Below are 13,414 nucleotides of genomic sequence, written 5' to 3' on the forward strand. Positions count from 1 at the left end.
TACTAACCAGTGACATCCTTCCCCCCAAATGCACAGAATTGATCACTTCCCAAGCTACAACTTTAGTGTCAGTGTTACCTTCGTTCTGCTCATTGTTTTATACAGGACTAAGACTTCTCTCTCCAATAAGTAAATGAACGTTTAAAGGGACAGTCAACCATAGAATTGTTATTGTTTTAAAAGATAGATAATGCCTTTATTACTCATTCCCCAGTTTTGCATAACCAACACAGTTATATTAATGTACTTTTTACCTTTGTGATTACCTTGTATCTAGGAACCTTCTTCCAGCCCCCTGATCACATGACTGTGACTGTTTATTATCTATTGTCTTAAATTTAGCATTGTATTGTGCTACATCTTAGATAACTTTCTGTGCCTGAACACAGTGTTATCTATATAGCCCACGTGTACTTTCTGTCTCTTTGCTTTGAAAAGAGATTTTAAAAAGCCTGTGATAAGAGGCAGCCCTCAAAGGCTTAGAAATTAGCATATGAGCCTACCTATGTTTAGTTTAAACTAAGAATACCAAGAGAAAAAAGCAAATTTGATGATAAAAGTAAATTGGAAAGTTGATTAAAATTAAAAGTCCTATCTGAATAATGAAAGTTTAATTTATGCTAGACTGTCCCTTTAAATAAGAATTGATGCATTGGGCATCCAGCAGCAAAACATCTGGCTTTCAGTCACTCATGCTGCGCCCCTTACTCTGCATTCTAAACAAGCAGTTTGCCCAGCAATAATGTAACAATGCTGTATCCATAGAGCCTTCGGTGTCTTTGCCTTATGCTTTTTTTTGTTTTCTCTGAGCATTTGTTTTTCAGCCTGTATTTTGCACTTTTGCATTGTTTGCAAATTGGGTTTATTGTGTTCTATTTTTTTTTCTGTGCCCAAATCTAAGCCTTCTTGTGGTTTATGTCTATGTGTGTATCTGATAACAGCTTGTCTTTCCTCTCCAAAACCCCTATGTCTGAAGATCCTGTTAAAACCTCTGCTACTGTGCACTTAAATTCTTGTCTCTGAAGGGGACATTTTGAATACTTACTGTTTTAATAGTCCTGCTGCCATACAGTCACATGCTTTGACTATGGTAAATCTATTATGGAAACTCAAGTGTGTACCTGGATACATCTATTAAGAAAGGTATCCTCAACTACCTCTGTGGTACAGTAGTGAAGATGTATAATGTGTGAAATGCAAAATGAATTCCTCCTTGTCTAGGAGTCCATATACCTGAAACACAGAAGGTTATGCAGGTATTGTCCTGATAGATTACTCGGATGATTAAATCTCCGAAGCATGTTGTAGTTTTTCCAGTGTAGCCCCTCCCTTTAGGAGCAGGTTGACAAAAACACTGTTGTTTTCACTCCATTTGCCTTTCTAGTTCAGTAGGATCCTTTTAGGGGCAGATCTTTTAGGATAATTCTTCAAGATCTTTTAGATCTCAGAACCTGAGATCTTGTTTTACTTAATTTGTATGTATTTATTTTGTACTGAGATTTATGCCGACGCTTTGTAATGCTTAGATTTATAGCGGTGAAGCTACGTTCACGATTAGTCGCACAATATTCCCAATATTAATATTTGTTTTCCAGATTACACTTTAGGCACTGTCCATAAAGCTAAAGGGATGGAGTTTGAAACTGTGCACGTTATGGATGACTTTGTGAAAATTCCGGTTGGCAGACACAACATGGAGAGAGTACCGGTTTCAAATGGTGCGTAAAGGAGGAAAAATAGCTTTAGTTTTCTTTGTAATTTTAAAATGTATATATGTATGTATTTGTATATATTAATATATTTTACTCTTCTTCATGCGAGCTTTTTGTGTGCGACACCTGCTTAAAGGGTTTATGGGTGCACCAGTTTGATGTGTTCAGCCACCACTCCTCTACTTATCCCCATGTGTTACACAAAGTGCCCCCCCCCCCCCCCCCGGCATATCTCATGCATGTAACTTTAGTTAGCTCATCCCTGGGTTGGACCCAACAGAATTATTTCAAGACATGTTTTCACTATGTAAGGTGTTGTATATATTGGTTAAATGTTGCTTAATTGAACTTTTATTTAGATTTAGGCATATTACAAGTATATGTTTTGGACAAATATATTCATGTGACCTGCTGCATAATGTGGTAATATTGGTTAATCCAGGTTGTTATTGACAATTATTTCTATGTTTGCAGTAATTTCATCTGAGGATGAATGGAATTTATTATATGTGGCTGTAACGCGTGCCAAGAGACACCTTGTAATCACAAAATCGATAGAAGACGTTCTGACTCTGGGTGGGGTGAGTGAATTTTAACTCTGAAATGTTAAAAAGGATGTATACAACGATTAAGCTCCTGCAAGTATTGTTTCTATGCAACCAATAGTAAACAAATCACATATAAAGCAAATAAAAAGCACTGTTCGCAAACCTCTTATATAAATCACATAATAACCATATCAAAAGAACATAGTGTATATGATATATATATACACATACATACAGTATCTCACAAAACACACCTCACATTTTTGTAAATATTTTATTTTATCTTTTCATGTGACAACACTGAAGAAATGACACTTTGCTACAATGTAAAGTAGTGAATGTACACCCTGTATAACAGTGTACATTTGCTGTCCCCTCAAAATAACACACAGCCATTAATGTCTAAACCGTTGGCAACAAAAGTGAGTACACCCCTAAGTGGAAATGTCCAAATTGGGCCCAAAGTGTCAATATTTTGTGTGGCCACCATTATTTTCCAGCACTGCTTTAACCCTCTTGGGCATAGAGTTCACCAGAGCTTCACAGGTTGCCACTAGAGTCCTCTTCCACTCCTCCATGACGACATCACAGAGCTGGTGGATGTTAGAGGCCTTGCGCTCCCCCACCTTCCGTTTGAGGATGCCCCACAGATGCTCAATAGGGGTTAGGTCTGGAGACATACTTGGCCAGTCCATCACCTTTACCCTCAGCTTCTTTAGCAAGGCAGTGGTCGTCTTGAAGGTGTGTTTGGGGTCGTTATCATATTGGAAAACTGCCCTGCGGCCCAGTCTCCGAAGGAAGGGATTCATGCTCTGCTTCAGTATGTCACAGTACATGTTGACATTCATGGTTCCCTCAATGAACTGTAGCTCCCCAGTGCCGGCAGCACTCATGCAGGCCCAGACCATGACACTCCCACCACCATGCTTGACTGTAGGCAAGACATACTTGTCTTTGTACTCCTCACCTGGTTGCCACCACACACGCTTGACACCATCTGAACCAAATAAGTTTATCTTGGACTCGTTGGACCACAGGACATGGTTCCAGTAATTCGTGCCCTTAGTCTGCTTGTCTTCAGCAAACTGTTTGCAGGCTTTCTTGTGCATCATCTTTAGAAGATGCTTCCTTCTGGGTTGACAGCTATGCAGACCAATTTGATGCAGTGTGCGGCATATGGTCTGAGCACTGTCAGGATGACCCCTTCAACCTCTGGAGCTATGCTGGCAGAACTCATACGTCTATTTCCCAAAGACAACCTCTGGATATGACGCTGAGCATGTGCACTCAACTTCTTTGGGCGACCATGGCGAGGCCTGTTCTGAGTGGAACCTGTCCTGTGAAACCACTGTATGGTCTTGCCCACCGTGCTGCAGCTCAGTTTCAGGGTCTTGATAATCTTCTTATAGCCTAGGTCATCTTTATGTAGAGCAGCAATTCTTTTTTTCATATCCTCAGAGTTCTTTTGCATGAGGTGGCACGTTGAACTTCCAGTGACCAGTATGAGAGAGTGTGAGAGTGATAACGCCAAATTTAACACACCTGCTCCCCATTCACACCTGAGACCTTTTAATACTAATGAGTCACATGACACCGGGGAGGGAAAATAGCTAATTGGGCCCAATTTGGACTCACTTTTGTTGCTAACGGTTTAGACATTAATTTGCTGTGTGTTGAGTTATTTTGAGGGGACAGCAAATTTACACTGTTATACAGGCTGTACACTCACTACTTGTGTTGTCACATGAAAAGATATAATAAAATATTTAGAAAAATGTGAGGGGTGTACTCACTTTTGTGAGATACTGTGTGTGTATGTGTATATACACAGTCTTTCTGCGAAACCATCCAGACTAAGATTAACAGCTCCTATAAGCAATCAGCGTTGACGAGTTTTTCTGCTTGCTTTCTTCACTCAAGTCCATGTCAGAGGCGCTGCTCCTATCTGTCAAACTTGAAGAACCGTGTTGCTGTTACACGGATTAGATTCTGGTAAAATCGTTTAATTTTATACACATATGTTAACGATAGAAGACAGGACCTCAGTGGGACTCCTTTATCTTTATGGAATCAAGGGTTAATATCTCCTAAGGGGGATTATTGAACAGTGGGGTCTTTTTAATCATGTTTGTTATGTGATTCTGACTGCGTATGTGTAGGGAGACATTTTAGGCTCTTAGGCTGATACGGAACATACAGGTTACAGAGCTGCGCAGTTTTATTAAGCTGGCGTGCTTTTCCTAGCAGGGGTGGTCCTGCATGAGGCACCATGTGACTGGGTATAGTCATGTCCTACATTCATTTCCGATTCTTGACCGAGTGGCTGCGGAGAAGTGTTAATTTCTCTATCTGTCTGGGTCGTAGGAGGTGGTGAGTGCCCCAGCCCTTGGGGGTGTAGGTGCCAGTTTGTTTTTTTGTCTAAAACGTTTAATTTAAATTATGGAGGTCTGATATTCTAGACTAGAGGATTCATCTGATACAGTTTTTGATACCTGTGTATGTTGTGAGGAGGACCGGGTAGACCAGCCTGCTCAATTATGTTCGGTATGCCGCAATAGGGTGTTCTCTTCTAACAATGTTGAGATGTTAGAGACCACTGAACTGTCTACCTCTGAGGATTCCTCGTACCGTGAGGTTCGTTCCATAGAATCTTATCCTACACAGGCAGTTCCCCTAAGTGCCATTACTCCTTCGTCTGAGGGAGAATTTTTTTCCACCAGAGGTTACTGCGCGCTTTCGCATGGCCATCTCTATGGCTTTAATGTAGGGAGTGGTATACACAACTGCACACCACACCCTTTAGGGTGCGCCTCCCTATTACCAGAGATAAAAATAAAAATAAAAATAAAAATAGAACCTAGACAGATAACAATGTACTAAAATATTAAGCACTAAATACAAACAGTTGCACAGGATAGAACACCAGAACAGTGAACTATACAGTAGGTATAGGTATGTAAATGTCCATTCATCCAACAAGTCCCACTATATGGAGGCAGCACTCTGTCAAAGGATGGTCGTCCTGATGGTTAGAAACTGCAAATAGAAGAACACAGAGGCGCCACAATGGCCCAGTACCACCAAAACAGAGAGATAAGTGTACAGAAGGCACTATATATACTCACAAACATGGAGCACCCAGATGGTGCTAATGGAGCAGGCCGAAACTTCACAGTAGTCCAGCTCACTGATAGACCTCCAACTAGATCCAGTCGGTGTTCCTTGAAGGCTTAGGCCTTAGATCCTATGCCTAGAAAAGGGAGAGGCAAACCAACATGGCCTAGTATTGTTTGAGCCCAGGGAGAATAAAACCCTAATGGGTATACTCACAGGAGATAAAGCACCTCCAGGTGCAGTAACAGCAAGCTGGAACCACAAGTCGCCCAGTAGACAAACCACAGCAAGCAGTCCTCGACTTCCAGTAGTATAACGTTTTATGGGAGAGGGCTATATATAACCCCACAACATGTTATTGGGTCAAAATACCACACAAGCAAGTGTATAAAAAAGTAAAAATCTTTAATAACACAGCGACGCGTTTCTCAGCCGCCTACGGGCTGTTTCATCAGGCTACCCATCAGGTAGCCTGATGAAACAGCCCGTAGGCGGCTGAGAAACGCGTCGCTGTGTTATTAAAGATTTTTACTTTTTTATACACTTGCTTGTGTGGTATTTTGACCCAATAACATGTTGTGGGGTTATATATAGCCCTCTCCCATAAAACGTTATACTACTGGAAGTCGAGGACTGCTTGCTGTGGTTTGTCTACTGGGCGACTTGTGGTTCCAGCTTGCTGTTACTGCACCTGGAGGTGCTTTATCTCCTGTGAGTATACCCATTAGGGTTTTATTCTCCCTGGGCTCAAACAATACTAGGCCATGTTGGTTTGCCTCTCCCTTTTCTAGGCATAGGATCTAAGGCCTAAGCCTTCAAGGAACACCGACTGGATCTAGTTGGAGGTCTATCAGTGAGCTGGACTACTGTGAAGTTTCGGCCTGCTCCATTAGCACCATCTGGGTGCTCCATGTTTGTGAGTATATATAGTGCCTTCTGTACACTTATCTCTCTGTTTTGGTGGTACTGGGCCATTGTGGCGCCTCTGTGTTCTTCTATTTGCATCTCTATGGCTTTAGCGAGTTTGCCTCTTCTGCCTACGGGCAAGCAAAGGGTTAATCCGTGCTCTCCTACACATTGGCCGTCATGTAAAATGACGATTTTGCCAGATCTGTCATCTGGGGGTGCGGTTCCCTCTGAGACTTCAGAGGTAGATCCTCCGGGATCGGAATCGCCTGAATTAATTCCTCCGACTGAGGAGGATTTGGCTTTTAGACTTAGTGTGGCACGCCTACATTTACTTCTAAGAGAGATTTTGGCACAGTTAGAGGTTCTCAGTCCTTATTCTTCAGGTGGATCTCAGTCCTCTATATCAGATAACGATCTTGATTAGATGAGTGGAGACGGTTGGATCCTCTCCTTTATCGTTTCTATGTATATAGTAATAGAATCTCAGTCCCAAGCTCTATGGGGAGGTTTGTGTTATACACAGACAGAACCTGTTTGTTTTGCACACCCCATTGAAGTCCTTTTGGTGCTGTTAACCATTTTCTTTTCTAATCCATCTCAGATAGTTTTTGTTTTAAGAGCTCAGGGTTCTTGTGGAAACTCTCTTTGGAGTTTTGTCACTTGGATTGTTTCTGGTTATATCGACTTTGATGGTTGAGATTGATGGCTTCCGATGGAAGCATCTAGATCTATGGTCGGGGTGATGTTCCTTCGATTTTATAGATATGAAAGTTTAAGCTTTAGAGCTTGTTTTCTATATTTGTTTATTTCCAGTTCCTAGCACTGCTGGAACATAAGTTTTTGTTAAAGTTTATTTAGGACAGACGTGTCGTACCCTTGATTACGGCAGGACCTGTTTTGGGTAATAGTTCAGTCTGTTATTCCCTTCTAATATAGAGAAGGAGCCTTATCTATTTATTCTGGTCCGGGCAGAGCGGGCCCTTCTATACCGAAGGACAGGCAGGACCTGTCTTAGGTTCTTCTGGATGGGCACTTGGTTGAGCTTTTCATTCTGTTTTTCTCTTGTAAGGTGTATCCAGTCCACGGATTCATCCATTACTTGTGGGATATTCTCCTTCCCAACAGGAAGCTGCAAGAGGATCACCCACAGCAGAGCTGTCTATATAGCTCCTCCCCTAACTGCCACTACCAATCATTCTCTTGCAGCTCTTGACAAGAAAGGAAGTATCAAGAGAGATGTGGTGAATTAGTGTAGTTTATCTTCAATCAAAAGTTTATTTTTAAACGGTACCGGCGTTGTACTATTTTTACCTCAGGCAAAAATTAGAAGAAGAGTTTTGCCTGAGGTTTTTGACGATCTTAGCAGGTTGTAACTAAGGTCCACTGCTGTTCTCACACATAACTGAAGAGTATGGGAAAACTTCAGCTGGGGGAACGGCCTGCAGAATTAACTGCTCTGAGGTATGTTCAGTATATTTTTTTCTAGAGAGATAAGGTCTAGAAAATGCTGACAGTGCCTGATATATTTAAGGTAAGCCTGATTGCAGTGATTTAACAAACGACTGGCATCATGCTTGCAGTAAAGGGTAATATTCATGTTACTTGCTCTTATGGCTTAGTATGTAAAACGTTTGCATGATATATAAAGAACGTTTTTTTACTGAGGGTGATAAATCTTTATTTGGGGCCTAGTTTTCCACATGGCTGACTAGATTTCTCCTAGGAGTAGTTATTTATGGCCCTTTCACTTTGAGTGCATGGTGGGAGGGGCCTATTTTCGCACTCTAATTGCGCAGTAGTTTTTACATTCTGAGACATCCAGCTTCCCTGAAGGAGTCCCCTGACATATTGGACCTCTGTAAAGGGTTTTTGTGCCTACAAAAGTCGTTTTATGGGAAGGTAGGAGCCACAGTAGAGCTGTGGCAGTTTGCTTGTGACTGTTATAATGGTTTTACCGTTTTTCTGCTTCGTTTTTGAGCCTGAGGGGTTAATCATCCATTTGCAAGTGGGTGCAATGCTATTTTAGTCTATTATACACACTGTAAAAATTGTAGAGTTAACTGCTTTTTTTCACTGTTTTGCAGTTTTTGTGTTTGTTTTTTTTCCCTTAAAGGCACAGTACCGTTTTTTATATTCTGCTTTTTCACATTAATTAAAGTGTTTTCCAAGCTTGCTGGTCTCCTTACTAGTCTGGTAAACATGTCTGACATAGAGGAAACTCCTTGTTCATTATGTTTAGAAGCCATTGTGGAACCCCCTCTTAGAATGTGTACCAAATGCACTGATCTTACTATAAGTTATAAAGACCATATTCTGGCTTTAAAAGATTTATCACCAGAGGAAATTGACAAGGGGCAAGTTATGCCGACTAACTCTCCCCACGTGTCAGAGCCTATAACTCCAGCTCAAGGGACGCCAAGTACATCTAGCGCGCCCATTGCGTATACTTTACAAGACATGGCGGCAGTTATGAATCATACCCTTACAGAGGTATTGTCCAAACTGCCAGGGTTACAAGGAAACCGAGACAGCTCTGGGGCTAGAACAAATACAGAGCTCTCTGACGCTTTAGTAGCTATGTCTGATATACCCTCACAATGTGCAGAAGCCGAAGCAGGAGAGCTTCTATCTGTGGGTGATTTTTCTGACTCAGGGAAGACACTTCAACCTGATTCTGATATGTCTACATTTAAATTTAAGCTTGAACACCTCCGCGTGTTGCTCAGGGAGGTTTTAGCAACTCTGGATGACTGTGACGCCATTGTAGTCCCAGAGAAATTGTGTAAATTGGATAAATACTATGCAGTGCCTGTTTACACTGATGTTTTTCCAATACCTAAGAGGTTTTCAGAAATTATTTCTAAGGAATAGGACAGACCAGGTGTACCGTTCTCTCCCCCTCCTGTTTTTAAAAAGATGTTTCCTATAGATGTCGCTACACGGGACTTGTGGCAAACGGTCCCTAAGGTGGAGGGAGCAGTCTCTACCCTAGCGAAGCGTACAACTATCCCTGTCGAGGACAGTTGTGCTTTTCTAGATCCAATGGACAAAAAATTAGAGGGTTACCTTAAAATTTTTATTCAACAAGGTTTTATTCTCCAGCCCCTTGCACGCATTGCCCCTGTCACTGCTGCTGCGGCCTTCTGGTTTGAGTCTCTAGAAGAGGCTCTACAGGTAGAAACCCCATTGGATGATATCCTTGACAAGCTTAAAGCTCTTAAGCTAGCCAATTCATTTGTTTCTGACGCCGTTGTTCATTTAACCAAGCTAACGGCTAAAAACTCAGGTTTTGCTATTCAGGCGCGTAGGGCGCTATGGCTCAAATCCTGGTCAGCTGACATTACTTCAAAGTCTAAGCTTCTCAACATTCCCTTCAAGGGGTAGACCCTATTCGGGCCTGGACTGAAGGAGATCATTTCTGATATTACTGGAGGAAAAGGTCACGCCCTTCCTCAGCATAGGTCCAACAAATTAAGGACCAAACAGTCTAATTTTCGTTCCTTTTGAAACTTCAAGAGTGGCGCAGCTTAAACTTCCTCTAATACAAAACAAGAGGGAAATTTTGCCCAGTCCAAGCCGGTCTGGAGACCTAACCACGCTTGGAACAAAGGAAAGCAGGCTAAAAAACCTGCTGCTGCCTCTAAAACAGCATGAAGGATCAGCCCCGAACCGGAAACGGATCTAGTAGGGGGCAGACTTTCTCTCTTTGCCCAGGCTTGGGCAAGAGATGTCCAGGATCCCTGGGCGTTGGAAATTGTGTCCCAGGGATATCTTCTGGAGTTCAAAGCTTCTTCCCCAAAAGGGAGATTTCATCGCTCACAATTATCTGCAAACCAGATAAAGAGAGAGGCATACTTACATTGTGTTCAAGACCTCCTAGTTATGGGAGGGATCCACCCAGTTCCAAGGAGGAACAGGGGCAAGGCTTCTATTCAAATCTGTTTGTAGTTCCCAAGAAAGAGGGAACTTTCAGACCAATCTTAGATCTCAAGATCCTAAACAAATTTCTCAGGGTCCCATCCTTCAAGATGGAGACTATTCGAACCATCCTACCTATGATCCAGGAGGGTCAATATATGACTACCGTGGACTTAAAGGATGCTTATCTTCACATTCCGATACACAGAGATCATCATCGTTCTCTCAGGTTCGCCTTCCTAGACAGGCATTACCAGTTTGTGGCTCTTCCCTTTGGGTTAGCTACGGCAACAAAAATCTTTACGAAGGTTCTAGGGTCACTCCTAGCGGTCCTAAGGCCGCGGGGTATAGCAGTAGCCCCTTACCTAGACAACATTCTGATACAGGCGTCGAATTTTCAAATCGCCAGGTCCCATACGGACATTGTTCTGGCATTCCTGAGGTCTCATGGGTGGAAAGTGAACGAAGAAAAGAGTTCTCTATCCCCTCTCACAAGAGTTTCCTTCTTAGGAACTCTGATAGATTCTGTAGAAATTAAGATTTACCTGACAGAGGCCAGGTTGTCAAAACTTCTAAATTCCTGCCGTGTTCTTTATTCTACTTCTCGCCCTTCAGTGGCTCAGTGTATGGAAGTAATCGGCTTAATGGTAGCGGCAATGGACATAGTGCCGTTTGCCCGCCTACATCTCAGACCGCTGCAACTCTGCATGCTCAGTCAGTGGAATGCGGATTACACAGATTTGTCCCCTCTACTAAATCTGGATCAAGAGACAAGGGATTCTCTTCTCTGGTGGCTATCTCGGGTCCATCTGTCCAAGGGTATGACCTTCCGCAGGCCAGATTGGACAATTGTAATGACAGATGCCAGCCTTCTGGGCTGGGGTGCAGTCTAGAACTCCCTGAAGGCTCAGGGCTCGTGGACTCAGGAGGAGGCACTCCTTCCGATAAACGTTCTGGAACTAAGAGCGATATTCAATGCTCTTCAGGCTTGGCCTCAGCTTGCTGCGGTCAGGTTAATCAGATTTCAGTCGGACAATATCACGACTGTAGCCTACATCAACCATCAAGGGGGAACAAGGAGTTCCCTAGCAATGTTGGAGGTTTCAAAAATAATTCTATGGGCAGAGGTTCACTCTTGCCATCTATCAGCTATCCATATCCCAGGAGTAGAGAACTGGGAGGCGGATTTTCTAAGTCGGCAGACTTTTCATCCGGGGGAGTGGGAACTCCATCCGGAGGTGTTTGCACAGTTGATTCAACTTTGGGGCAAACCAGAACTGGATCTCATGGCGTCTCGTCAGAACGCCAAGCTTCCTTGTTACGGATCCAAGTCCAGGGATCCCAAGGCAGCGCTGATAGATGCTCTAGCAGCGCCTTGGTCCTTCAACCTGGCTTTAAACACCTTTAAGACAGAACTAAGCGTTCAATCGCCATGCAGTCAGCCTCAGAGAATCTAGATTTTGATGAAGAAAAGGACCTTGAAGAAGAAGGTCCTTCCTCAGATGTAACCTTCATGAAGGAGAGGACGACATCTTCACAAGATCCGCTAACAAAGTCCTGCGAGGCCATGCTGGATCACCAAGGCCTGTTCCTGTTTTATGTGGGCTTTAACTCTGGGGAGAAGAACAAACAGAGGAAATACATACATCAGATTGAACTCCCAAGGAACCGCTAAAGCGTCCACCAGAAATGCCTGAGGGTCCCTTGATCTGGACCGTAGCTGGGTAACTTGGTATTAAGGCGAGAGGCCATAAGATCTATATTCTGAATCCCCCATCTGAGAGTTATCTTTGAGAATACCTCTGGATGAAGAGCACTCTCCTGGATGAAACGTCTGTCTGCTCAGATAGTCCGCTTCCCAGTTGTCCACACCCGAAATGTGAATGGCTGATATGTCAGTCTGAATAGCCGGAGGAAACAGCCCCTGAGAGGCTGAGAAACGTGTTGCTTTGTTTTTAAATAAAGATATATGTTTTTATGATACACTTCTGCTGTATGGATTATTTTCACGCCGGTTCGTGGAGTTTTGGTGAGGACTCTGTTTGCCAAGAGAGTGGTCTACTGGGCGACTGAGAAATCCCAGCTTGCTGTTACTGCACCTGGAGGTGCAGTACTTTTTGTAAGTGTGACCTTATATTACCTTTACACTTGATTGGACTGTACTAGGCTATGGTAGCCCTTTTCTTTTTTTGTAACTTTCTACAGACACCTTTGATGTATTGCTGACCAAGCCTGCGTCTATGTGCTGTGTGTACCTTCCCCAGTGAGCTGGACCACTACAAAGTTCCAGTTTGCCCCACTAGCACCATTGGGTGCGCTACATTTGTGAGTACCCTTTATCCTATATTCCAATATCCATCTGCCTGATGGTACTAGGCCATGTTGGCACCTCTGTCTCTTTTTTTCTTCAGAATGTGAGAGACCTCCTTCATAGCCAAATAACTCAGAGTTCCACCCTGATGATTGATAAAAGCTACCGATGTTATGTTGTCCGATTGAAATCTGATAAACCTGACCAAACTCGGTTGAGGCCATGCCATCGAAGCATTGGGAGAACAGATTCCTTCCGGAAACCAAGATCCCTGAGCTCTTAAGGGACCCCAAACTGCACCCCAGCTTAAGAGGCTGGCATCCGTAGTCACAATCTCCCATGATGGTCTCAAGAAGTACATGCCTTGGGACATATGATCTTGACAAAACAGGATAATAATAAGGTAAATAAAACTCCAGCCCCGATGGAATATACCTAAGTGTGTTAAGGGAACTTAGCACTGTTATAGACAAACCTCTACTTTTTTCAAGACTCATTATCCTCAGGCATTGTACCCCAGGATTGGCGTAAAGCTGATGTGGTGCCACTCTTCAAAAAGCAAAGCAGGGATGATCCAGGAAGCTATAGACCAGTTAGTCTGACATCAATAGTGGGGAAGATATTTGAAGGGATTATAAGGGATTATATTGATAAACACATTTGTGTAAACAAGATTATGAGTTCAAATCAGCATGGTTTTATGAGAAATTGATCATGTGAAACTAATCTAATTATATTCTATGAGGAAGTAAGTAAAAATATAGATAAAGGGGACTCAGTTGATGTGATATACTTAGATTTTGCAAAGGCATTTGATACAGTGCCACATGAGATTAATGCACAAAATTAAGGAACTGGGAATAGCTGAAAATGTTAGCTCATTGATAAATAACTGGATAAAA

General features: G+C 42.7%; 1 protein-coding gene across 4 annotated transcripts in view; it reads left to right on the forward strand.

Moving 5' to 3' along the window:
- FBH1 (F-box DNA helicase 1) overlaps window positions 1–13,414 on the forward strand; it is a 193,164-nt gene that overhangs the window by 162,736 nt on the left and 17,014 nt on the right. For all 4 annotated transcript variants that reach the window (XM_053716416.1, XM_053716414.1, XM_053716415.1 and 1 more), the window contains 2 exons: window positions 1,596–1,718; window positions 2,187–2,293. In XM_053716416.1, the coding sequence (XP_053572391.1) occupies window positions 1,596–1,718; window positions 2,187–2,293 (230 nt within the window). The remainder of the gene's footprint in view (window positions 1–1,595; window positions 1,719–2,186; window positions 2,294–13,414) is intronic.

Source organism: Bombina bombina, chromosome 6 (assembly GCF_027579735.1).
Source record: "Bombina bombina isolate aBomBom1 chromosome 6, aBomBom1.pri, whole genome shotgun sequence".
Lineage (NCBI taxonomy): Eukaryota > Metazoa > Chordata > Amphibia > Anura > Bombinatoridae > Bombina > Bombina bombina.